Source organism: Rhinatrema bivittatum, chromosome 3, assembly GCF_901001135.1.
Source record: "Rhinatrema bivittatum chromosome 3, aRhiBiv1.1, whole genome shotgun sequence".
In the NCBI taxonomy this organism is placed as follows: Eukaryota; Metazoa; Chordata; class Amphibia; order Gymnophiona; family Rhinatrematidae; genus Rhinatrema; species Rhinatrema bivittatum.
In genome coordinates, this window is record NC_042617.1 from 386863020 (window position 1) to 386889417 (window position 26398).

A 26398-nucleotide genomic window follows, 5' to 3' on the forward strand; every position below is an offset into this window, starting at 1 on the left:
TGGACAGCAAAGTCAGTAACTTTTTTTTTTTTTTAATTTATATTTTTCAAATTATAACACTTACAATGAAATGATATAATCAGGTATTACATAATATTCACATCACAACTTTTAAAAAGAAAATAACAATATTCCAGCCCACATTTCTGGAGGAGGAGAGGATTACTGACTCTACAGCTTTGACATTTCTTATAACAATCCTATATCCCCTCTTTACCCTTTCATAAAACTTGGAGTTTTATCTATGATAAAACGTTGCAGGTGGGATGGATCTAAGAAATATAAATTTATTATTTTGAAACATAATCTGGCATTTGCATGGGAATTTTAGGAAAAAACTAGCCCCAATATTCAGCACAGATTGTTTCATAGAAAGGAAAAGTTTCCTCCCGTGCTTGTGTGGCACGGGAAACGTCCGGGAAGACTTGAATTTTTCTGTCCACAAAAATTCCGTTCTTTGTTTTGAAAGTATTTAAGAAAAAAGAGTCCTTATCCCGCTTTAAAGAAAAAGTAACTAGCAAAGTTGCCCTCGAATTTATCAAGTCCAGGGAATCTTCCAAAAAGGTAGAAACCCCTGGACTTTCTAAATTGTCCACTTCTCCCTCCTTGTTCCGTTCTATCCTTCTTTTAGGTAAATAATATAACCTAGAGAGTACAGGAATTTTCTCTACTTCAAACTGTAATACCTCAGTCACATATTTTCTATATAACTCATCAGCTGAAAGTAGTCTAGAAATAGGAAAATTCAGTAATCTAAGATTACCAGATCTTATTTCATTCTCTAGGATTTCTAATCTACTATGCATTAATATATTATCTTTAATAGAAGCAACATTTACAGTCTGTATATTATTTACTACAGGGTTCAATTTTGCAACTTCTTGTTCTAAACTCTCTGTTCTTTTATCCAATTCTACAAGCTTTTCCCTTGTTTCCACTGAGAAGGTCTGTACATTTGACATAAACCCTAACATTTTCTTATCTATCTTTGCAGACAGTTTCCATACATCTAATAATGTTACTTTTTCAGGTTCGGCAATGCTCTCCTCTCTATCATTGCTTGAAACGGCAATGATAGATGGGCATTTAACCTTGGAATAAACATCAGTTGCTTCGCTACCCAATATTATCACTTGTGAATGCATAGTCATTTCCGGTGGTGATCCAACACCGTTTAAGGTTGGTATCATTCCTCCGGCTTGGACTATAGCTTCATCAACTGCATTTGTTGCTTCTGGTGCGGGAATTGGGGATGATTGTATAGCCCTGGGGGTCCCCCCATCAATGGACTCACCAGCAAACACCACATGGGAGTCCATTGGGCCAATTCTTTTCGTCATGGGAGTGGTAGGTGAAGAGGCATATGCTTTTGATTTTCTTTTCCTAACCCATATTTTTTCCCCAGGGGCGCGCCCCTTTGGCGCACGGCTTTGGCGCGCCGCTGTGCCCTTGTTTTTATAGCTGTCCCGGGGCACTCACCGATGACGTCACTGGGGCGGGGTTCCGCCTCTCCCTCTCAGCCAGGAAGCAGTTCGTTTTTCTTTCTCTCTACTCAAGGTAGAACTGGACGAGGATTCCCAGCGCGTAGGTCTCTCACTCTCCTCCTCACTCTACACGCCGCTGTGCCCTTGTTTTTATAGCTGTCCCGGGGCACTCACCGATGACGTCACTGGGGCGGGGTTCTGCCTCTCCCTCTCAGCCAGGAAGCAGTTCGTTTTTCTTTCTCTCTACTCAAGGTAGAACTGAACGAGGATTCCCAGCGCGTAGGTCTCTCACTCTCCTCCTCCCAAAGTCAGTAACTTTTACATTAATCCTGCCAGTCAAGAAACAGGTCAAAAGAAAAGAGAAAAACCCTTGACCTGTCACATACACATTAGAGCCCAAGATCAGGGGGGAGAAGTTCAGCAATTGAGAAGTAAATCAAAGAAACAAAATGTTAGTGCCAGCACCAATATCTGCTTGATTTCCATTTTTTTGGTTAAGGTAGAGCCTATCCTGTTGGAATCAGCTCCTTCCTTCCCAGAAAGTTTCCCTGTTGCTAATGAATCTAAAATTATCCTCCCTATGCCATGCCATTTATGCTTTGAGATGCCAGAGCTCAGCCTGACTCTGGGGTCCTTCACATGGACCTGGGAACTTTTCGGGAGAATACTACCACGTAGGTTCTGGATTTTAGTTCCTACCTAGAAGCCTAAATGTATCTTCTGACACCTCCCTCCTGCACCGTCCTATGTTATTGGTACCCACATGGACCACAACAGCCGGCTTTTCCCCTACGCACTCCAAAATCTTATCTAGGTAGAGCTAAAAATCCACTACCATGGCACCAGGCTGACAAGCTACCAATCGATCTTCATGATCTTAGCTACTCTGCCGTCTATATTCCTAATGATGTAATCACCAATAATAGCAGTCCTAACCCTACCTTTGTGGACACACAGCCCTGAAGATGCATCCTCAAAGCAAGAGGGTAACATATCACCTGGAGAGCAGGTCCCAACTACAGGATCACTTCCTGGCCGGACAGGTGAGGCTCTTGTTCTTGGTGACCTTGCAGCCTGTATGCTGCTTGGAGGGCCCCCCAATGGAGGTGGTACCACTCTACCACATCTCTGAAGGTGGTCTTTCGATACCTGTGTCTGCCTCGGCTCCTCTAGTTCAGCCACTCTAGTTTCCAGAGACCATATTTGTTCTCCGAGTGCTAGCAGCACTTTGCACCAGATTCACACATGGAGACTCTCCTCAACAGGAAGATAATATATGTGGCAATCAGTGCAAAAGACTAGATAGCCCTCATCCCGCTGCTGGACTGCTGTCTGTATCTTTCTTTTTTCTAAATCAGAAAGGGGTTCAAAGTTTCCAAATAATTAACCCAAGATGTTATTGGAATTCTTCCGAAAATAACCTTTAAGAGAGCAGAAGAGAAAATATGCAAAGTTATGAATTTGTGCCAAAAAAAGCCATCTCTTCCCCCCCTGTAAGTTTAAGGGTGTGTAGAAGAGAGAAAAAGGAAGTGAGGTGGGTGGGGAAGAAAAACTTAGGTTCAGTTTCCAAGTAGCAGATTCTTTCTAGCCACAGAAAAACAAATTAACCAAAAAGAAGAAATATGTTTAAACAAAGCAAGCTGGTGATGAACCAGCAAGTGAAATTCAGAAGGTGTAATCGGAGCATTTCGACTGTCAAGCTCCCCTCCTGAGGCAGAAAATAGTCTAAAGCTGCTCCAAATAAAATGGCTTATTAAAACCCTATGGAGGGGAAAAACCTTCTTAGCAGGGACTAGATAAAACAAAATGATTACGTTTCCAAATAGAAGATTCTATCCAGTCACAAGCGAATATCTTGACCAAAGAAAAAATTGTTATAGTTTGATTTCTGTCTCTCTCATGCCACCCAAGTACCGTAGAGCTCCTGCAGCATCTCTGCCGCTCCACGCTGGGTTGGTGGCTGAATAAGGAAGGCTAAAGGAAGTCTGATAAGAGCTCTTACAAAGGTGTTATGTTTAAATAGGAAGAATGCAAGATGCACACCTTAAACTGTGTGGTTTCAAAAATTAATCTGAAGAAAGGAACTCCGTGGTCTCAAATGCTCCTGCACTACAATGTTTAGAGAGTCTTCTTCTTATTATTATGTTGATATCATAACCTATAAGGAATAATTTTTTTAAACTTTATTCAGAGACAAGAGATGTGTAGTTAACGTTGTTCAATAGAAATGTGCTATACGAAGACCCCCAGACTTTGACAGTCACAAGAGAATAGGGAAGAAATCACAGTAGGCTAATTACTTGAAGGTCATTCCAATGTCTTCTGGCTATGCTGGATCCAGCATTTATTTTATTTTATTTTAAAATGTATGAATCACTTTCCAGATTATACTAAACCACCCAAAGTGATGTATATAATATACATAAAACATAAAACAAAAAATTAAAATACAGATGATACGCTCAAAAAAATTCCCACCACAGGGCACCTTTCTGTCCTTTTGTTTTCAACTTGTTAGCAATTGAGTGAATCTTTCTGTTACAGCAATATCTGTCAGATGATTTTGCCAGGACTCCAACTGCAGTGTGGTTTTCCAGAAATAGGATGGATTGGGGAAATGTTAACAGGAAAGGGCATTCCTAGTCAACCTCAATAAACCAGAGATATAGTGCTGGAGCCAGAGAGGGAAGAGCTCAGTGACAAAAACCATTTCGAATTCCACAGCAATTCAGAAATTCACCTGCTAGAACTCTGCATTTGAAAAGGAGAGGGCTAGCCCGGTAGCTTCATAACAGATGCAGTGCGCGGCCATGTTAGGTCTCTGGATAGATTCCCGGATTGCATCTTCCTCACCCTGGGTCGGCCAAGGCTGGGGATGATGCGGAGGCAGTGTTAACAGTCTCGAGGGAGGAAGGGGAGAGGAAGTAGTCATCAAGGGCGACACCTGGCGGCTAGGTTTAGAACCCATGTCACAGTTCCAGAAAGAGCCGTCTGCCAGTAATGAAAATGGCCGCCGATAAACTCGGCGTCCATTTTCATTTCTGGCAGACGGCCGGTTATGAAAACCAACGCCGCGTTTACCGGCATCAGTCTTCATAACGGGCAGGGTCGCGTTAGCAAGGAGGCATTAAGGTCACGCAAGCGACCCTAGCATCTCCATGCTAGCGTGACCCCCTAATTTGCCTATTGCATGGCACCTCCCTTGCGGGCGCCGTGCGTGCGTTAAGAAAGCGGGCGTTGAAAAGTCAGCACCCGCTTTCCGTGAAAATTATTGCATCTGCCCCTTAGTTTGGGAAGAGGGGGTTCAGCTCTAATCATACTTAAGAACATAAGAAAATGCCATGCTGGGTCAGACCAAGGATCCATCAAGCCCAGCATCCTGCTTCCAACAGTGGCCAATCCAGGCCATAAGAACCTGGCAAGTACCCAAAAACGAAGTCTATTCCATGCTACTGTTGCTAGTAATAGCAGTGACCATTTTCCAAGTCAACTTAATTAATAGCAGGTAATGGACGTCTCTGCTATTAATTAACTTCAAGCTGTTTTTTAGACACCTTAAGTTAGAGAAAGCACCGCTCTCTTTTTCCAAATTGCATGTAGTCTGCATAATGGCTCTTTGTTAACTCTGAGGGGTTTTATTTTTTTGGATTTTTTTTTTTGGTGTGGGGGGGAGAGCTTAGAGTTCATATTTTTTTCCATCAACAAGCAGGGCTAAATTAGCTATGACATGGGTAATGTCATCCAGTGGCACCAAACGGAGCTCTCTATTAGCTAGTAGAGCTTTTGTTCTACTGAGCATGTGTGGGAGTTCCCACATGGGTGTTGGCTCATCAGCCCTTTCAGTCTTTATTGTGTCCAAACACTAGCACAAAAATGTCCTTTTTACCTCTCTGTTTTTTATGATAAAATCTTTATAACTTTTTTTTCTAAACATTGCCTTGCTGCCTCAGCAGCCACCAGACAGCACTTTTCAGTGCCACTCTTTTAGAAAAAAAAAAGTATCTTCACAGTGTCCGGAAAGAGAAAAAGCCACAGAATCGCTTCAGAGAGTGCATTTGCGGTAAGAGAATGTCTATTACCGATGGACATGACTTGTTACCAATGCCTAGGACAAGAACACGATCGAGCCAATTGCAATTGTGGACAGATGTCCCTGTGTAACCAAAGATTAAGAGCCTAGAAAATAGAGGAACTACATAAGTCTTTCAGAAGCTGCAGTCGATCTCATAGTTTGCCTCCCCGGGAATGGAGTTGAAAAGGAGCTCCCCCAAAATATCTTCCCCATCTATGGCACAAGCCGGATCCTTGGGGTCAAGTGCTCAGGAATGGCATGCATCAAAGAAAAAGAAATGCCATTCGGTGAAGCTGCCAGTGCAGCTGACACCGAGAAGCACCAAACCTCGAGTGCATTGGCACCATCAGTGCATTAGTGCATACCTCATTGCTTTCAATGCATCGAGCCCTGGAACATCAGTCCTCAACACCTTTGGCTATGGAAGCAGTCCCATCATCGACGCATCATGTTGCAGTACTTACCATGCAGCTGTATGCTAGCATATCGAGAGTATTAACAAGAGAAAAAGGGAATATGATACCCCCTACCTCCACCAATTACCAGGGCACTTATACTAGCAAAGTTCATGAAGCAGGGGCTGTATCTGGAAACCCCAGATCCCATTTGCTGTCTGGTATCCCTAAGTCTACTTGATTAATAACAGTTCATGGACTTCTCCTCCAGAAATTTATCCAAAACCTTTTTAAACCCAGAAACACTAACTGCCTTAACCACATCTTCCAGCAATGAATTCCAGAGCTTAATTGTGCATTCAGTGAAAAAGGATTTTCTCTTATTTGTTTTAAATGTGCGGTCTCACCATGGAGCAATACAGGAGCATTATGACATTCTCCGTTTTACTCACCATTCCCTTCCTAATAATTCCTAACATTGTTCGCTTTTTTGACCGCTCCAGCACACTGACCCAACAATTTCAAAGTATTATCCACTATGATGCCTAGATCATTTTCCTGGGTGGTGGAACCTAAGATTGTGTAACTACAGTGTGGGTTATTTTTCCCTATAGCAACACCTTGCACTTGGTCTACATTAATTTCATCTACCATTTGGACGCCCAATCTTTGTGTCTCAAGGTCCTCCTGCAATTTATCACAATCCACTTGTGATTTAACTACTCAGAATAATTTTGTGTCATCTGCAGATTTGATCACTTCACATGTCATATCCCTTTCCAGATCATTTATAAATATATTGAAAAGCACCAGTCCAAGTACAGATCCCTGAGTCACTCCACTATTTTACCTTTTTCCACTGAGAAAACTGACCATTTAATTGTACTCTGTTTCCTGTCTTTTAACCAGTTTGCAGTCCACGAAAGGACATTGCCTCCTATCTGATGCCTTTTAAGTTTTCTTAAAGCCTTTTTATGAGGAACTTGTCAAATGCCATCTTAAAATCCAAATATACTACATCTACCTGTTCACCTTTATCCTCATCTTTAATCACCACTTCAAAATAAATGTAGCAGATTGAGAGGCAAGACTTCCCTTGAGTAAATCCATGCTGGTTTATGTCCTATTAAACCATGTCTTTCTGTATGTTATGTGATTTTGTTCTTTAGAATAGTTACCACTATTTTTCCCGGATTGAAGTCAGGCTCACCGGTCTACAGTTTCCCAAATCACTTCTGGAGCCTTTTTTAAATATCGGGGATTACATTGGCCACTTTCCAGTCTTCAAGTACAACAGATGATTTTAATGATAGGTTACAAATTACTTGTAATAGGTCTGAAATTTCATTTTTGAGTTCTTTCAGAACCCTGGAATGTATACCATCTGGTCCAGGTGATTTGTTACTCTTCATCTGGCCTACTATATCTTCCAGATTCATTGTAATTTGGTTCAGTTCATCTGAAGTCTCACCCTTGAAACTGTCTCCAGAACAGGTATCTACCCAACATTCTCATTAATAAACACCGAAACAAAGTATTCATTTAGTTTTCACTCAAAGGCCTTATCTTCCTAAGTGCCCCTTTAACTCCTCTATCATCTAACAGTCCAACAGACTCCCTCACAGGTTTCCTGCTTTGAATATATTTAAAAAAAATTTTATTATGAGTTTTTGCCTCTACAGCCATCTTCATTTCAAATTCCTCACAATTGGCTAGTGATCTGACAACTTTGAACAATTTTGTAATCTGCAAATTAGAAATATAGAAGCATGATAGCAGAAAAGGCCCTATGGTCCATCTAGTCTAACCATCCATACCAGCTATTCAGCTTTACAATCCCTATCACTCCAACAGAGATCTTCTGTATTTATACCATGCTTTTTTGAATTCATGTACCTTCGTCATCTCTACCACCTCCATGGGGAGGCTAATCCGTGCATCCACTACCCTCTCTGAAAAAAAAAATTCCTTTTAGGTTACTCCTGATTCCACCCCTTCATCTCATGACCCCTTATTCTAGAATCTCCTTTCCTTTGAAAGGCCTACTTCCTGTGCATGAAAACCTTAGACACTTAAGTATCTCCATCATATCTTTCCCATCCCACCTTTCCTCTATAATATACATGTTTACATCTTTAAATCTGTCCCCATATGCTTTAGAATGAAGACAATTCATCATTTTATTAGCCACTCTCTGGACCAACTCCAACTGGTTTATATCCTTTTTGAAGATGCAGTCTCCAGAATTATACACACTATTCCAAATATGGTCTCACCAGAAACGTATGCTAGGGCAAGATCACCTCCCTTTTTCTGCTGACCCTTCCCCTCCCTATGCACCCAAATATTAGTGTTTTGCTGTCACCTTATCCACCTGTTTGGCCAACTTGAGATCATCAGATACGGTCACCTCCAATGATCTGCTATTGTTTTTTGCTTAGAAGAATTTCACCTCCTAGACTGTACTGCTCTTTTGGATTCTTCCAGCCCAAATGCATGACTCTGCATTTTATTTTATTTTTTTTTTAACATTGTCTTAGCTGCCAGACTCTAAACCACTACTGAAGTTTCTGTAGATCCCTCCTTATTTTTTCCACACTTCAGGGTTCTGCTCTGTTGTAGATTTTGGTATCATCCACAAAAACAGTTGAAAGCATATTTATTTAGGCAAGCATTTCAGTATGTCACCTGAGACCACCATTTTCTGGGCAGCAGTTTTATTAAGAATTATGCTTGTAAACTATTTAGGCCACAATATTCAGTGTACTATACATTTTTAAAATAAATTTAAAAAAGACAGAATTTTCCTATTAGTCCTTCCGCAATTTCACTTATGAAAATGTTGAAAAGATTTAATCCAAGGACCAATCTCTTGAGCACACCACTAGTAATGCCCCTTTCCTTGGAGTTAACGCCGGTTTCCACTATCTTTTATCACCTTCCACTCGACCAGTTTCTAACCCGGTCAGTCACATTCTGGCCCATACCAAGGGCATTCAATTTATTTATACTGTAAGTTGCCATTGCAGAACTGTGTCAAAGGCCAACTGAAATCCAAGTACTCTCTAGCATTCTACCCAATCTAATTCTCTGGTCACCCGATCAAAGAAATTGATCAGATTCATTTGACAAGACCTACCGCTGGTAAACCATGCTGCTTTGGCTCTTGTAATCCATTGGATCCCAGAAACTGCACTATCCTCTGTTTTGGCTGCGATTCTGTTATTTGCTCACCACAGACGTCAGACTCACCAGCTTGTAGTTCCCAGCCTGCTCCTTACTTCCAGTTTTGTGAATAGGAACCACATCCATTCTCCCGAACTACTCCCAATTCTAAAGAAGGATTGAAAAGATCAACCAGCAGAGCTGCCAGACCTTCTGTTACCTTAAAACTCTTAGATGTATCTTGTACAGCCCCATCACTTTATCTAATTCTGGTTTAGCTAGTTCTTCACAGTCTTTTGAAAATCGTTACAGGTTTTCCTCACTTCCAGTCCCATTTGTGTCCATTTTCTGTGTACCTACCCCTCTTCTTCATCAGTTAACACTGAACAGAAATTTAAGCAGTTGTCAGCCTCTATATATTCCACCCCTTTACCTTTTGAATTTCACAGTGCTAGTTTTTGAACTTCTTCCTATCACTAAAATATCTTAAACAAATGTCTTGTCCTTCCCTCCAAACTGGGAGATGCATCACAACCCGGTAATGCTCTAACACGTGTTAAACAGCGTATATCACGTGATATATGCAGTATTTTGCATCTCCCTGCCCAGGTTCCCTCCCCTATTACTGTGATCGTCTTTGCATGCATTTTGCATTCATGAATAATGTAAATGCATGTAAAAAAAAGGTCATTGCTAGGCAATCTGATGCAAATATTTTATTGGGACTGACCAAGAAGGTGATGAGTCATGATAAAATACCCACACCTATTTGAAAAGTGGTAAATGCGAAGCGGAAGACCTAGGACCCTGACATGGGTCCCAAGGCTCTCGTCTCACATTTAAAGAGCCGGCAAAAAAGAAATGTACCAGTAAAATGGGAAAGTTGAGCAGGGGGTCAGGGCTGACCTCTAACTCAGCTTGGGACTGCCACTCAAGGCAACCTTGATTTCCCCCAAAGTAAAAAAATAAATAAATAAATAAAAATAAATAATTTTTAAATTGCATATTTTGCCAAACTGTGACAGCCCTGGCTCCCCTCACCCCTCTGAAAGACCACCATTAAAGAAGGCACCCTCTTCTCCAAAGGTATCAAATTGAAATAGGGTCCCGGGCCCCATCCCCCCAAAACCTTAAAGAAAGGAGTAGGTCCTGTGTCAGGATCAGGGTGTACCCTTCCACCCTGCCCAGTCAGCAACATTTTGAAAAATGGCGACAACTGGGTCGGGTGCGAGGTTGCATCCCAGAACCAATGCGGAACCCGCTTCTTTATTTAAAGGTAGGGTGGGCCGGGACCCAGGACCCTCTCTTTCTTTTTTTTTTTTTTTACCTTTTAGTGGGGGGGGGGGGGGTCGATCCAGGACCATATTTTAATTTGTAACACCTTTGGGGGAAGGTTTGCCTAATTTAATGGTGGCCTGTGTAGGGTGGGGAGCCGGGTTGCCTACTTTAATTGTGGGGAAGTCGGGGCTACCTTGAATGGCAGCCCTGGGTAGAGATGGAGGTCAGCCCTGACTCTGCTCAACCTCCCTGTTTGGCTGCACAACTTTTTTTTTTTTTTTTTTTTGCCTGGTGGCCCTTTAAGATGATGGCAGTCCCTGAAGGTTGGAGTCACCATTGTGTTAAAGGGACACTAGGCACATTCTTTTGCCCCACGGTGTTTAAGTGCAAGACAAAAGAACGTGCCATAGAGCTGCAAAGCTTTTGGGGGGGAGGGGCCCACTATCATGGCATCACCCCTTGCAATAGTGGGACCCCTCCCATGATAACTTTGTAGCTTAGTGGCTCTAGGCCCAAATTAATTTTTTTCTTACATTTGCATCTTTGTGTTCCTAACTGTTTTCCCAGCTTCTCTTAGCTTTTCCAGGTATTGTTGCCTGTTTTCCTCTTTCTGCGTTCTCTTGTAGTTTATGAACGCTAACCTTCTTTTTTTCCTTATGTTTTCAGCAACTTCTTTGGAAAAATCTAGCAGCCTTTTTTTTCCTCTTTCCTTAGATTTATTTTCCTAAAAAGAATTTGTTAGGAATTATCCACAAACATATTCTTCTGTCCATATTGAGGCAAACGCATAAAGCTTTTTAATGGCTACTTAACTTTCAAGTAATTTATTATACATTTGTAATTTGAATATTTTTTTATAAGGTGAGACAACAAAGGGGTCATCTTCATTAGTGTATTTCGTTTTGAGTTGCGGTTATTTTCAGTGACCTGTATAATTCATTCATTCATACATATTTCTCTCTCTCTATTTCAGCGCCCAGATGCTGCTCAGCGCGCTACAACCTGGCTATGCTGGCCTTGTTTGGGTTCCTCATCCTGTATGCGCTGCGTGTGAATCTGAGCGTGGCGTTGGTGGACATGGTGGAGGTCAACTCGAGCATGGCAGAGAATGGAAGTGCCAGCGTATGCCCAGCACACACGACCTCCCCAAAGATTCCTCATAATACAACGGTACAGCTGGAGTCTCTTCTCTTTGCCAAAACACTGTTCGAAGCAGCGGTGTGGTTCCATCTAGGCTAGCTGAATCGTTGCTTCCTGCTCTGATTTTGCACTAGAGCTCCCACTTCTCCTCTGTAATAATTCCATGATGCATCTCTTCCTTTCCTCATGTGGGATTTGATGTGGCTGCATGGAGAAACTGCTACATAGCACTCATCTTTCTTTAGAGATTTTGGGGTCCCCCATTTTTCTGCAGCTTCGTCTTTAACTGTTAGGAGGGTTTCACCATGCTCGTGTGTTCTCTGAGACGAACGGGTTCCTCTTCCCCCTTCCTCTTTCCCCCTACCGGGTAGGTGGAATTAATCTTCCTTTATGATATGGGATTCCTGTGGGATGGGTGCTGTGTCTGCTGAAATATAGCACCTGCTGCAAAAAAGTGATCTCCTCCTATATCATAAGAAATACGCAGCACCATAAAGAAGCCATGTGTGGCTTAGAAGGTAAATTGTTACTTCCAGCATATTAAAATAGAATGATGATACTTTTTTACAGAGATTACATATACAGGTCTGGTCTTTCTCAGACAGTACTTTATGAAACTGACAAAACAATTTTAATTTTATTTTCTAAGGAAGCGAAGGGAAAGTTAGAGATTTAACTGTGATTTATGACATTTCAGCAGGAAGTACGTTGAGCAGACTAGATAGGCCTCATAGTCCTTATCCGATGACATTTTTATTTGCAGGTTTTTGTATACCGACATTCGTTTAGTGAAAAACATCACATCGGTTTACATTCAACAAATATTCTAGGTTTCAGTTTCTGTGTTGTATTTGTTACATTGGTAATGACTTCTTGTGCAGTCTTTTTCACTTGACATTAACGGACTCTGTCTTGACCATAGAAGGAATATCACCTCCCACCCAATACATGTGCTCTGTGCCCAGATGTAAGCCCTGCACCAAGAAGCCTCCAGGATGGCTTTGGTCCAGAATTCTAAGCCTTAACTCAGCAACCTTCATATTAAAGTTACTAATAATAATACTAGTAATAATTTTTATAGTGCTACTGGACATTCTCCTCACTATACAATGGTGCTAAGTATTCAGGTACAATAAATCTCAGCCCCTCAGTGGGTATTTGAGGCAATGGGAGCTCAATGACTTGCCCAAGGACACATGGAGTGTCACTGGGAGAAATGGCATTTGAGCCTTGGCTTCCTTAGATCTCAGCCCATTGATCTCCTCACTAGGCCACTCGTCCACCATTATGAGAAATATCTCTACTGTTATTGTTTAATAAAAACTTAAAGTCAGCAGCTTGAGGAGAAAAGTCCTTCTATTAAACACAAACCAATAATATAAGTAACATACGAACATGCCATACTGGGTCAGACCAAGGGTCCATCAAGCCCAGCATCCTGTTTCCAACAGTGGCCAATCCAGGCCATAGGAACCTGGCAAGTACCCAAAAACTAAATCTATTCCATGTTACCGTTGCTAGTAATAGCAGTGGCTATTTTCTAAGTCAACTTAATTAATAGCAGGTAATGGACTTCTCCTCCAAGAACTTATCCAATCATTTTTTAAACACACCTATACTAACTGCACTAACCAGATCCCCTGGCAACAAATTCCAGAGTTTAATTGTGCGTTGAGTAAAAAAGAACTTTCTCCGATTAGTTTTAAATGTGCCACATGCTAACTTCATGGAGTGCCCCCTAGTCTTTCTACTATATGAAAGAGTAAATAACCGATTCACATCTACCCGTTCTAGACCTCTCATGATTTTAAACACTTCTATCATATCCTCCCTCAGCCTTCTCTTCTCCAAGCTGAAAAGTCCTAACCTCTTTAGTCTTTCCTCATAGGGGAGCTGTTCCATTCCCCTTATCATTTTGGTAGCCCTTCTCTGTACCTTCTCCATCACAATTATATCTTTTTTGAGATGCGGCGACCAGAATTGTACACGGTATTCAAGGTGCTGTCTCACCATGGAGCGATATAGAGGCATTATGACATTTTCCATTTTATTCACCATTCCCTTTCTAATAATTCCCAACATTCTGTTTGCTTTTTTGACTGCCACAGCACACTGAACCGACGATTTCAATGTGTTATCCACTATGACGCCTAGATCTCTTTCTTGGGTTGTAGCACATAATATGGAACCTAACATTGTGTAACTATGGCATGGGTTATTTTTCTCTATATGCATCACCTTGCACTTATCCACATTAAATTTCATCTGCCATTTTGATGCCCAATTTTCCAGTCTCACAAGGTCTTCCTGCAATTTATCACAATCTGCTTGTGATTTAACTACTATGAACAATTTTGTATCATCTGCAAATTTGATTACCTCACTCGTCCTATTTCTTTCCAGATCATTTATAAATATATTGAAAAGTAAGGGTCCCAATATAGATCCCTGAGGCACTCCACTGCCCACTCTCTTCCACTAAGAAAAATTGTCCATTTAATCCTACTCTCTCTTTCCTGTCTTTTAGCCAGTTTGTAATCCACGAAAGGACATTGCCACTATCCCATGACTTTTTACTTTTCCTAGAAGCCTCTCATGAGAAACATTGTCAAACGCTTTCTGAAAATCCAAGTACACTACATCTTACCAGTTTCACCTTTATCCACATGTTTATTAACTCTTTCAGAAAAGTGAAGCAGATTTGTGAGGCAAGACTTGCCTTGGGTAAAGCCATGCTGACTTTGTTCCATTAAACCATGTCTTTCTATATATTCTGTGATTTTGATGTTTAGAACACTTTCCTCTATTTTTTACCTGGCAATGAAGTCAGGCTAACCAGTCTGTAGTTTCCCGGATCGCCCCTGGAGCCCTTTTTAAACATTGGGGTTACATAGCCACCTTCCAGTCTTCAGGTACAATGGATGATTTTAATGATAGGTTACAAATTTTTACTAATAGGTCTGAAATTTCATTTTTTAGTTCCTTCAGAACTCTGGGGTGTATACCCATCTGGTCCAGGTAATTTACTACTCTTCAGTTTGTCAATCAGGTCTACCAACATCTTCTAGGTTCAACGTTATTTGGTCAGTCCATCTGAATCATTACCCATGAAAACCTTCTCCAGTATGGGTACCTCCCCCAACATCCTCTTCAGTAAACACCGAAGCAAAGAAACAGAAATAATTTAATCTTTCTGCGATGGCCTTATCTTTCCCTAAGTGCCCCTTTAACCCCTCGATCATCTAATGGTCCAACTGACTCCCCTCCACAGGCTTTTCTGCTTCGGATATATTTTAAATAATTTTTACTGTGAGTTTTTGCCCTCTACGGCCCAACTTCTTTTCAATTCTCTTTAGCCTGTATTATCAATGTCTTACATTTAACTTGCCAACGTTTATGCATTATCCCTATTTTTCTTCTGTTGGATCCTTCTTCAAATTTTTGAATGAAGATCTTTTGGGCTAAAATAGCTTCTTTCACCTCCCCTTTTTAACCATGCCGGTATCGTTTTGCCTTCTTTCCACCTTTCTTAATGTGTGGAATACATCTGGACTGTGCTTCTAGAATGGTATTTTTTAACAATGACCACGCCTCTGCACCCTTTTTACTTTTGTAGCTGCTCCTTTCAGTTTTTTTTCTAACAATTTTTTCTCTTTTATCAAAGTTTCCCTTTTCAAGTTAGCACGAGAGCTGTGGATTTGCTTACTGTCCCCACTTCCAGTCATTAATTCAAATTTGATCATATTATGATCAATATTGCAAGTTGGCCCCACCACCGTTACCTCTCTCACCAAATCTTGTGCTCACTGAAAATTAAATCTAAAATTGCTCCCTTTCTTGTCGGTTCCTGAACCAATTGCTCCATAAAGCTTATCATTTATTCCATCCAGGAACGTTATCTCTTCTAGCGTTGTCCCGATGATTACATTTACCCAGTCAATATGGGGTAATTGAAGTCTCCCATTATTACCGCACTACCAATTTGGTTAGTTTCCCTAATTTCTCTTAGTATTTCACTGTCAGTCTCACCATCTTGACCAGGTGGACGGTAGTATACTCCTATCACTATAGTCTTCCCCGACACCACAAGGGATTTCTACCCATAAGATCAATTTGTATTTAGTCTCATGCAGGATGTTTATCATGTTGCACTCATGCCATCCCGGACATTAAAGCGCCACACTACCTCCCGGGTGCTCCTCTCTGTCATTGCGATATAATTTGTACCCTGGTATAGCACTGTCCCATTGGTTGTCCTCCTTCCACCATGTCTCTGAGATGCCAATTAAGTCTATGTCATCATTCACTGCTATTCATTCTAATTCTCCCATCTTACTTCTTAGACTTCTGGCATTAGCATACAAACATTTCAAAGTTTGTTTTTTGTTTGTATTTTCATTCTGCTTTTTAATTGATAGTTATAAGTTAGAATTTTTTAGCTGAGGTGAGTTTTTAGTTACAGGCACTTGGACTACCTTTCTTATTATTGGAATCTCACTGTCGGGATGCCCTAATTCTAATGCATCATTAGTATCTTTTGAAGATACCTCTCTCCAAACCATGCGCTGCTGTCGACTTTCCCCTTTGTTCTAGTTTTAAAAGCTGCTCTATCTCCTTTTTTGACGGTTAGCGCCAGCAGTCTGGTTCAACCCTGGTTAAGGTGGAGCCCATCCCTTCGGAAGAGGACTCCCCCCCCCCCCCCCCCCCCCCTTCCCCAAAAGGTTCCCCAGTTTCTAACAAAACTGAATCCCTCTTCCTTGCACCATCGTCTCATCCACGCATTGAGACTCCGGAGCTCTGCCTGCCTCTGGTGACCTGCGCGTGGAACAGGGAGCATTTCAGAGAATGCCTACCCTGGAGGTTCTGGATTTAAGCTTTCTACCTACAAGCCTAAATTTGGCTTCCAGAACCTCCCTCCCACATTTCCTATGTCGTTGGTGCCCATATGCTACCACGACAGCTGGCTCCTCCCCAGCACTGTCTAAATCCTATCTAGGTGATGCGTGAGGGTCCGCCACCTTTGCACCAGGTAGGCATGTTACCAGGTGATCCTCAAGACCACCAGCCACCCAGCTGTCTACATTCCTAATAATCGAATCACCTTGCTACAGGATCCTTTCCTGCTGCACCAGGTTGATGCTCTCCAATCATGAGGACCTTCTTCCTCCAAGGCAGTACCAGGGCTGCCAGTCTGAAGTTGGGACTTGGCTACTATGTTCCTGAAGGTCTCATCTGTATACCTCTCTGTCTGCCTCAGCTCCTCCAGGTCTGCCACTCTAGCCTCCAGAGATCGGACTCGTTCTCTGAGAGACAGGAGCTCCACTGATTCTGGATTGACCTGCCTGTACTGAAGAAAAGGAAAATATCAGATAAGTAGTAATTTCTCCTCTTACTGTTTGGTATGCAAAATATAACCTCCCCCCCCCCCCCCCCCCCCCCCCCCGACTGCTTATCTCGCGTGCAATTCCTGAGTCTGGGGACCGACCTGGTGGGATTCCCCCTAGGGAAGCCTCTGTCGGTCCTCACGTTCTTGGTGCCCGGTGCCTCTACCTGGGGGAAGAAGTGTTAGTGGTGGGATTTCCCTCCCTTCACCGCAGGAAAACAAATGGGACTGTGAACAAGGCTGGCAATATATACAAATATATACAGGTTTATTAGACTATATAAGTATATACATTTCTACATCACTATGTGTATCACTAATAGGATGTCAAAAAGGACACCTATATACTTGTGGTTAATAGTCTCAAGCTACAAAACTATATTCATTTTTACAAGGTAGCAAGAACATTTAATATTTGTCAATTTGGGGTTGTTGGCCCCCACAGTACACCACCGTATAGACTAGAAGTGTCCTCTTGTTCCTGCTTAATCAAATGTTAATATTATCCTCCCCCTTTTTATCCCAAGTCTCACCCATGTGAAAAGATGCAACTGGGCTAGTGGGCAGTGTAGGCCTGGGGGAGTCCATTATATCTAAACTGCTGCCATATTTTCAGTGCCACTCCCGCCTCTACTGAAAGGTCTGTGCCAATGCTGGGTCATCGCTTTCCTGAGAACCTGCCACCACCCCTTTTGGAGGACCGCTCGACCTGCCACTGGAATCCACGCCTTCCTGGGGAACGCTCAATCTGCCGCTGGAGTCCCTCCTGGGGGACCTCTTGATCTGCCGCTGGGGTTACCTTACTCAAGGGGGGCACAAGGTCACCTCCCAACCTACTGCTTTTACCTGGGCCACCATTCGATCTGCCACTGGGGTCTCCTTGCTCAAGGGGGACCACTCCGCCTCCGGATCTGCTGCTGTCCTTTGGTTCCTTTTCCTTGTTAGGAGGCTTTTCCTGGCTTGAGTTTACAGCTACACTAGGCACAATGGCTTGTTTTAGTGTTAGTGATTCACATTCTCAGCTTTTAGTGATTTTTAGCTAAGCTCATGGTCAGTCATTCGTTGTAACCCAGCCTGGATGGGTCTCATTTCTCAGCTAAAATGCCAAGACTCAGGCAGGACCATGGGAAGAGAATGTGTGCACACCTTTTCCATTCTGCCTGGCTTTTTCTTTTCTCTTGATTGAGAACTGGGTACCCAAGGGTCTAACTTCCCTTGTTAGGGTGAGAATCTGTTTGCTTCCTAGGACTGTTTTTCAGAACATTTTTCTCACAAATCCCTCTCTCATTCAGAATTCTCCAATGTAGGACTTTCTAGTCCATAGTTCTGTATGATTTAAAATGATATTTCACTGCAAGTTACCAACCATAGTCGCAGGGGGCTGTAACATGCAAATTCTCCTACCTGAGTCTGACTCATCTATTCAATGGTCATTTAAGCTCCTTCACAGTAAGGGGTCTGGTAATCTTTCAATCTCATTCTAGGTTTCCTGGCTGGTAGCTCATGTTACATAGCTGCATTGTCCTCTTTGTTTTCTCTGCTGCAGTTCACTTAAATGATAGCATGCTTTAACACTCTCTCCCTTGGTTGGGGGGGTTTTCAATAAAAACAAATGGTTTGCCTAACAATTATTCTCTTTTGCACTTTTTCCTCAATAAAAAGGTATCTAAATAAAGTATTCAAACAAAACACTGATAAGCCTGAAGCTTTTTGGAACAAAGTGCTTTGGAATGGGGAATTTAAAATTGAACTTTAAAGCCACAATCACACAAGATCCACTTAAAGAAAAGAAGGGTGGAGCATTGGAAGAAAAGTATAGGACTCTTAGCTGGCTACAGGAAGCATTTGGAAGCTGTTTCAGCCAAAAGTATTACAAAGTATTGACTGAAAGGGTGGACAGACATTTGCTTGTGCCATATTCACTGTTTGCTTATTTTAAATTTAATTAAAAAAAATTGCAGATAATCCTGCATTACAATTTGCAGAAAGAAGTCTTGTTTCACATTGTACCATGTAGAGGTTGTGTCACCTTCTGTTTATTTAGAGATTCATGGAAACATACAATTTCACTGGGGTGCTTAACATTTTTTATGCAGTGTTTAAAAAAGCCTTCTGTTTAGAGATGCCCAGCATTTATGAATCTGAGTTACATCAAGGTTCCTCTGTGCTGACATCATGTTGGTACTTGCAAAGCGTGAATATAGTACAGGGCCTGAAGAGTGGACACTGGAAAGGAGGGTTGGGAGATGTGGGTTCTGTGATTTGGGGGCTTGATACACTGGTAGGGCCACTAAGAGGGTCACCCTCTCATAGTCTTCCAAAATAAAACTGGTCTGCTCAAAAGAGTTCTGTTCCAAACAGAAGAAAAAGTTACTAAAACAATCAAACAGGCCCATATAGTAAAGTGTGCGGGAGAGCCGGCGCTCCAAAGTGAGCTCCCGCTCTCTCAATGCGTGCCCAGGCACCTCTCCTGAAGGCGTGATTCACTATTTAAATTAGGGCCCGCGCTAAAAGGAGGCGGCAGCTGTCAGCGGGTCTAACAGCCGACGCTTAATTTGATCAGCGGCTATTGTCAAACCCGCTGACAGCGATGGGTTCAGAAAACGATGCTGGCAGATTTTTTTTTAAGATTTTTATTTTTTTTTTATTATTGGGGCCTCCGACTTAACATCGCTATGATATTAAATTGGAGGGTGTACAGAAAAGCACTTGCCTGGTGCCGTCTGAAATTAACTTCTGCGGCTTGGCCGCACATTTTGCTTTTTGTATTGCGGGTGAATACCTAATAGGCTCATCAACATGCATTTGCATGTGATGAGCGCTATTATTTTCTGGAGGGTTGGCTGCACATTTTCCACACGCTATTACCACTTATTGTATAAAGGGTAATAATAGCGTGACAAAAACGCGCATCCAAATGGGGGCTAATGGTGTGCTCGGCTGTGCGCACTGTTCTGTATTGGCCTGACAGCAGATATACAAAAATACATACTGTACAATAAGGCTTCAAGCATATTAAAACAATTTCTTTGAATTCCAAAACTCACATAAAGGTGAAACAAATTGTTAGGCAACTTAAGTCCTCTCAAACCACTGAAGTCTCAGAGAATTTTCCCAAAAGCTTTTGACTCTACAGCCCCAGGAAAGAATCCAAGAATCCTTCTCTTTTTTTTTTTTTTTTTTTTTAAAATTTATTTATTTATTTTTGCAATTTTCACAACATAATACAATTGTAAATTCATATTCAATTTGTCATTGAAATGTTAACTCTATATTCCAACATTACAATAGATTAAACACAAGAATAATCCCCAAAAGAAAAATTCACTGCTGATGTTGAAATGCTAACATTGTAAATTATTAAGTTGAATAATAACTGCACAGGAATATATAATATGAAACCTGAGATCATAGGAAATCAATGTATAGGAGAATGAAAAAAGGAAACATTACCCTAATTTGTATGGTACAGTACAGCAGTTACTTTTTATTCATGCCTGACACCTCAAGGTGCTATAGGGGAGGAGGCAACTGGCTCTCTTGCCTCCACAAATTGAGTTAGATGTTCTATCTGGGTGAAAATAAATGACTCATTTCCCCGCTTTATTATGCAACGACAAGGGTATCTAAGAAGAAATGAAAACCCCAATGCAATAACTCTTGATCTTATTGCTAAAAAGTCTCTTCGTTTACTACGTGTGGCAGGAGCCAAATCTGGAAAGATTTTTACATCTTGTCCAAAATAAGAGACTGGAAATTTCTGAAAATTAAACTTTCATTAATTTACTTATATCAGACATTGTTATAAAAGAAACAATTAATGTATTTCTATCTATCACCTGTAAGGTTGAATTTTCTAGGAAAGTCGTAAGATTTGTTGGTATAGATACACCTGGGTCCGAGGGTCTTTTTTTTACAAAGAAACAAGAGTTAATAGATCGAATATTATTTTCAGAGAAACCAAGAACCTCGGTAAAAAATCTTTTCAAAGACACAAATGAGATTTCCCCCACTATTCTAGGAAAATTCACAATCCTTACATTCAATTGTCTTATATTGTTTTCAAGTATTTCTAACCGCCTAGAACATGCAACTTGATCCTTTATCATTAAATTATTCAAAGACTGAACAGATTTTATATTTTTTTCAGTTTCCTCCAGTCTAGTCGTCACTTCAGTAACTTGTCTCTGCATACCTTGAAATTGTTGCTGTAAATTGGAGAGGAAACAGAGTCTATTTTCCCCTTCAGTCTATTCACAGTGACATTCAGGCCACTACCAGGTCCCAAATAGTTCCTAATGTGACCGTCTCTGGCCTTGTTGTTAAAGGCTGCATGCCCACGGGAATTTCGGGGTGGGGGGATTCTTGTTGTTGGCCTACAGCTAATGCTGAAGCTTCCCCCTCTAAGGAGGCCACCTCGGAGAAGTTCTCCTCTACTCCTCTCTCCCCCGAATTTGGTACGGGAAGTGCTCCCTCAAGAGCTAAGTTTCGGTGCACCTCCTCTGTGGGCAAAACTGCTGCATCTCAGACTAATCCACGTTGAACTCGAGGCGGTCTGTGATCAGGACTGAGGGAAGCCTCATCCTGGGGAGCCTCTCGTTCTCCTTCCAAGGGGCTACCAAAGGATTCACCGGAACCCTCTTTATCTAACTGCGTCATAAAACGATCGATCTCAAGTTGAAGTAATGGGGGCAAGGGTTCTGAGGGAAAACCACTTACCTTAACTTTCTTTTGGCTGGCATAGCACGAAATTGCAATCTGGAAACAAAGTTTAACCCAACTTGAGAAATCAAAATGTTTTCTGTACCTTCTCTTATCCTTGATCTCAGTAAGTAGAGTCCGATATGCAGAGCTTCCTCCTTTAGTCCGCCCTAGTCCGGACTAAGCCGGACCAAGCCGTGCGCACCCCTTAGGCGTGCACAGCTTTGGCAGCGCGCCGGCGGCAGCTGGGCGCCACTACCGTGCCGTTTTTATGGCGCATATGGCTCCTCTCCCTCGGGTCAGCCCTCTGCGGTGGTGGTGTTCCGGGCCTGTCCAAGGCTCTACGCGTCGGTCTCTCGGCGTCCACTCACTTTCGCACCGTTTTTATGGTGCGTATGGCTCCTCCCCCTCGGCTCAGCCCTCTGCGGTGGTGGGCCTGTCCAAGGCTCTACGCGTCGGTCTCTCCAGAATCCTTCTCTTGTTCACTAGTTACTCACAAATGGATGGCTTGTCCAGAACAAATCTTCACACAGCTGTCTTGTGATCAGATCTTCTTGAGTTGCACCTTTGCTAATTTTGAGAACAAAATAACCCCCCTGTCTTCTACAGATTAAATGAAAGTCCTAGAGCAGATCATAATCCCTTGGCTGCTCTCCCTAGCTCTTCATAAGATATCTTAACTCCAATTCCTCTGCTGACTCAAGGAGTCATTGTATATATTCCAACCTCCCTTGACCCACCCCTTTAGGAGTTGGACCTCCTGTCATGCTTATGTGACAAAGAGTCCTTTGAAATCCCTCTGGAAAATTCCTAGTATTCGAGGACAAGCAGGATGGTAGTTCTCACACATGGGTGACTAATGGATGGAGCCCAGCACGGAAAACTTAAGTCAGAGTTTCTAGAACTTTGACTGAACCTCATTGGGCATGCTCAACATGCATTATACTGCACTTCCATGTGGGGGTCCCCTTCAGTCTCTTCCATGGAGCGTGTCATTTCATGGGTGGGTGAGAGCCTCCTTTGCGGCTCCCGGCCGTGGTAGGCCTTGGCTGGTCCCCCCCTACCTTTTTCGCTGCCCGGCACGGCGCGCCCCGCTTTGCGGCAGGCCGACCACAGCCTGTCACGCGGCCGCCAACACAGTCTTCTTCCAGCCAGCAGGCTCCTCCTAAGCACGTGTGGGAGGCTCCGCCCTTTAAAGGGGCCACGGCGGGAAATCTCGGCCCAGCCCCGAGAGATGATGTCACACTACCAGGATATTTAAACCCTGCAGCAGTCTCCAGCTCCTTGCCTTTGCAATAGGTCGTCTCCTCGGAGTGCTAGTTGCTGTTCTAGACGTCTCTTCTTCCTGCACCTGCTTGATTTTGTTCCTGGTTTGTTCCTGCTTCTGCTCCAGTCCTTGTGATCCTGTGTCCAGTCCTGCGTTCCAGCTCCTGCCTTCCTGACCATGAGGGTGAAGTACCAGGCCAAGGGTCGAGATGGGCAGCAGACAAGCAAAGATGAGAGAACAAGCCAAAGTCAAGCCAGGAGCTCAAGCTGAGGACTAGGTCACAGGAACAGAGGATCAAGGAGAAGGCTGGAGGCAAGGACGAAGGCACGGTCAGGAAGGCAGGAGTTGGAACGCAATGAATTTCAAGATTTTCCAAGGTTTGCATTCAAACGGACTTCCAATTTTAAAGATCTTTTGGTTCACTCCAACTCTTCGGTGACTCAGTCTTCTACTAATATAGGAGCACATACATCTTGTGGTGCATGTACAGTCTGCCATTTAATGATTGATACATCCTCCTTACATTTTGCAAGAATTGATTTTACTTTTGTTCTTAGAAACAATGAATTTCAATGATTTTACTTTTGTTCATTGAAATAATGAATTTCAAGATTTTCCAAGGTTTGCATTCACATGGAGTTCCAATTTTAAAGATCTTTTGGGGGCTTTTTTAAAGGGTAAGTAGTTCAGGTCGTTCTCTGTCCCGTTCATATTAGAATTGTATTGGAGACGTTTGCGTCCAGGATGAAGGTTGGTGCCGCTGTGACATCTTGAGTTAAGTATCTATCTTATTTTGTGGAATCAATACATTTGACTTCTATTCTTTTTGAATTAATAGCATCTGTCCTGAAAATATACTTCTAAAAATTTACTCCTGAAGAAGCGATTGTGATATTGCGAAACACCGGCCGTTGTCGGGCTTAATTCTTCAACTTTACTTCGGGGAACAGATGATTGACATATGATTTTTTGAATGAACATTCTTATATGACTTAAGTCGCTCGGACTTTGAAAAGATCACACCGCAAATGACGAGTGGTCCGGACGGCAAGTTGAAACACTGCCGTTGTCTGGCTTGCTGATGCGGTTTCATCTCATTAATCTTATTAATTTTCATATTATAGTTGGTTGTCACAGCATGGAGAAATAATTTACAGTGTCTTTTTGTTGTTTTTGCTTTGATTGATAAGACTGTGGCTTTTTGGTTCTTTCTATTTTGTTAGAGATTCAACACAGCCATCAGGTGTCAGCCTGGAACATGTTGATGATGTTGGGCCATATAGCCACGATAATTCATGTCACTTCCATATCAAGGTTATAGATGTGAACGGCCCAATGGACCCTGAGGTTGAGTGGCACCAGGCCACGCAGAACCTCCAGGATCGCATCTGAGTCACCTCGTCTCTCTGGGACTTTGTCCTGGTGGTGGGTAATTTCAAATCTGGAATGGGGGATCTCCTTTCAAAGTCCTCCTACCCAAATTTTCCTCACCAGGATGCATCCATCCTGGGTTGGAGAGGTCATGTAGATGGGCTCAGCACTCAGGATCTCTGGTACTCCCAGGAATGTCTCTGACAAATCAATTTCCTGGAGCTCTGGTCAGTCAGATATGCGCTATGGGTTTTCAGAGATCTGCTGTCCAACAAAGTTGTCCTGAACCAAATCGACAACTAAGTAGCAATATAGTGAGGATCAGGATCATACCACCTGTGCCAGGAAGAAGTTCACATGCACTCATGGGATCTATCCCATGGAATGGTGCTCAGGGCTATATACCTGGCTGGAACGGGGAATGTGATAGTGAACAGAGTCATGCCTTCAGACCTAACTAATGGTCTCTAGAGCAAGGGGTTGCGAATTAAATCTTCCGCTTCTGGGAAGCCCGGATATGGATCTCTTTGTAGCATCTTGAAACAGGAAGGTTCCTCAGTTCTGCTCCCTGAACAGGATATGCAGCAAACTGGCCACAAATGTCCTTGCCCAGCACTGGGACAAGGATCTTCTGTATATGCATCCTCTAGTTCTACTGATAGCAAAGACTCTCTTGAAGCATTGCAAGGACAAAGGGACTATGATTTTCATAGCTCCTTATAAGTCTCATTTCCACTCCTGCCAATCAGACTGGGGACTTCCCCAGATCTCATCATGCAGGATCAAGGGAGATTGTGACATCCCAACCTCCAGGCCCTGTCACTCACAGCCTGGATGCTGAGAGGTTACTATTGCAACCACTCGATCTCTTTGAAGATGTGTCTTGGGTCCTGGTGACTTTTAGAAAGCCTTCCACTAGGAAATCCTGTGGACTGAAGTGGAGGAGGCTTTCTGTGTGATGTGAGCAGAAGGCCCTATATCTTTTCTCTTGCTCCACAAAAAAACTACTTGATTACCTTCTACACCTTTCAGAAGCTGGCTTGAAGATCAATTCCGTTAGAGTTCATCTGAGTGCAATTGGCATATATCATCATGGTGTAGATGGTATGTCCATCTCTGTACAGCCTATAGCTGTACATTTCATGCTGGACCTGCTTCAGTTGAAGCCTTCCATAAGGCCTCCCACTGTATCTTGGGACCTGAACTTGGTGCTAGATCAGCTGATGAAAGCTTCCTTTGAGCTTCTGCACTCTTGTGACCTGAAGTAGCTGAGCTGGAAGGTTATATTTTTGGCGGCAGTCACTTCAGCACGCATGGTCAGTGAGCTCCAGGCCTTAGTGACTTATCCACGTTACACTAAGTTTTTTTCAAGACAGGGTGGTCTTAGGTACACACTCTAAGTCCCTCCCTAAGGTGGTGATGGACTTCCATCTTAACCAGTCCATCATCCTGCCAACATTCTTTCTGAAGCCCCATTTGCACCAAGGTGAACAATCCCTGCATAGTTTTGACTGCAAGAGCCTTAGCCTTCTATCTGGAGTAGATCGAAGCCCTTAGACCACCCAACCTTTTGTTTCTTTTGATAGGAATAAGTTGGGCATTGCCGATGCCAAACAGACCCTTTCTAATTGGCTAGTAGACTGCATCTCCTTGTTATTCTCAGGCGGGTCTGCATCTTGGGGGCAATATCAAGGTTCATTCTGCTTGGGCCACTGACGCTGCCATGGCCTGCTTGCGAGCAGTTCCTATGGAGATCTGCAGAGCTGCGAAATGGAGTTCTCTCCACACATTCACATCACATTACTGTCTGCATAGGGATGACCGCAACAGTAGGTTTTCCAATCTGTCCTTCAGAACGTGTTTGAGGTGTAGATCCCAACTCTGTTCCTGCCTAGGGCCCGTTCTTTGTGTTCAGACTGCCCCCCACCCCTTTTATCAACAAACTCTCTTGTGCCCATTTGCACCTAATTTAGATTTTTTGTTGGTTCCCTTTTTCATGGGGGGGGGGGGGGGTAGCCTGTAGCTAGGGATTCACCCATGTGTGAATCCTGCTTGTCCTCAGAGAAGGAAGAGTTGCTTACCTGTAGCAGGTGGTCTCTGAGGACAACAGGATGTTAGCCCTCACGAAATCCACCTGACACC

The 26398-nt window shown here is 42.7% G+C and overlaps 1 protein-coding gene across 1 annotated transcript in view; it reads left to right on the top strand.

Annotated features, from left to right (window-relative positions):
• The window catches only part of SLC17A5 (solute carrier family 17 member 5), an 82418-nt gene that overhangs the window by 10039 nt on the left and 45981 nt on the right, over positions 1-26398 (top strand). The window contains exon 2 of the mRNA XM_029595621.1: positions 11368-11564. Within this exon, the coding sequence (XP_029451481.1) occupies positions 11368-11564 (197 nt within the window). The remainder of the gene's footprint in view (positions 1-11367; positions 11565-26398) is intronic.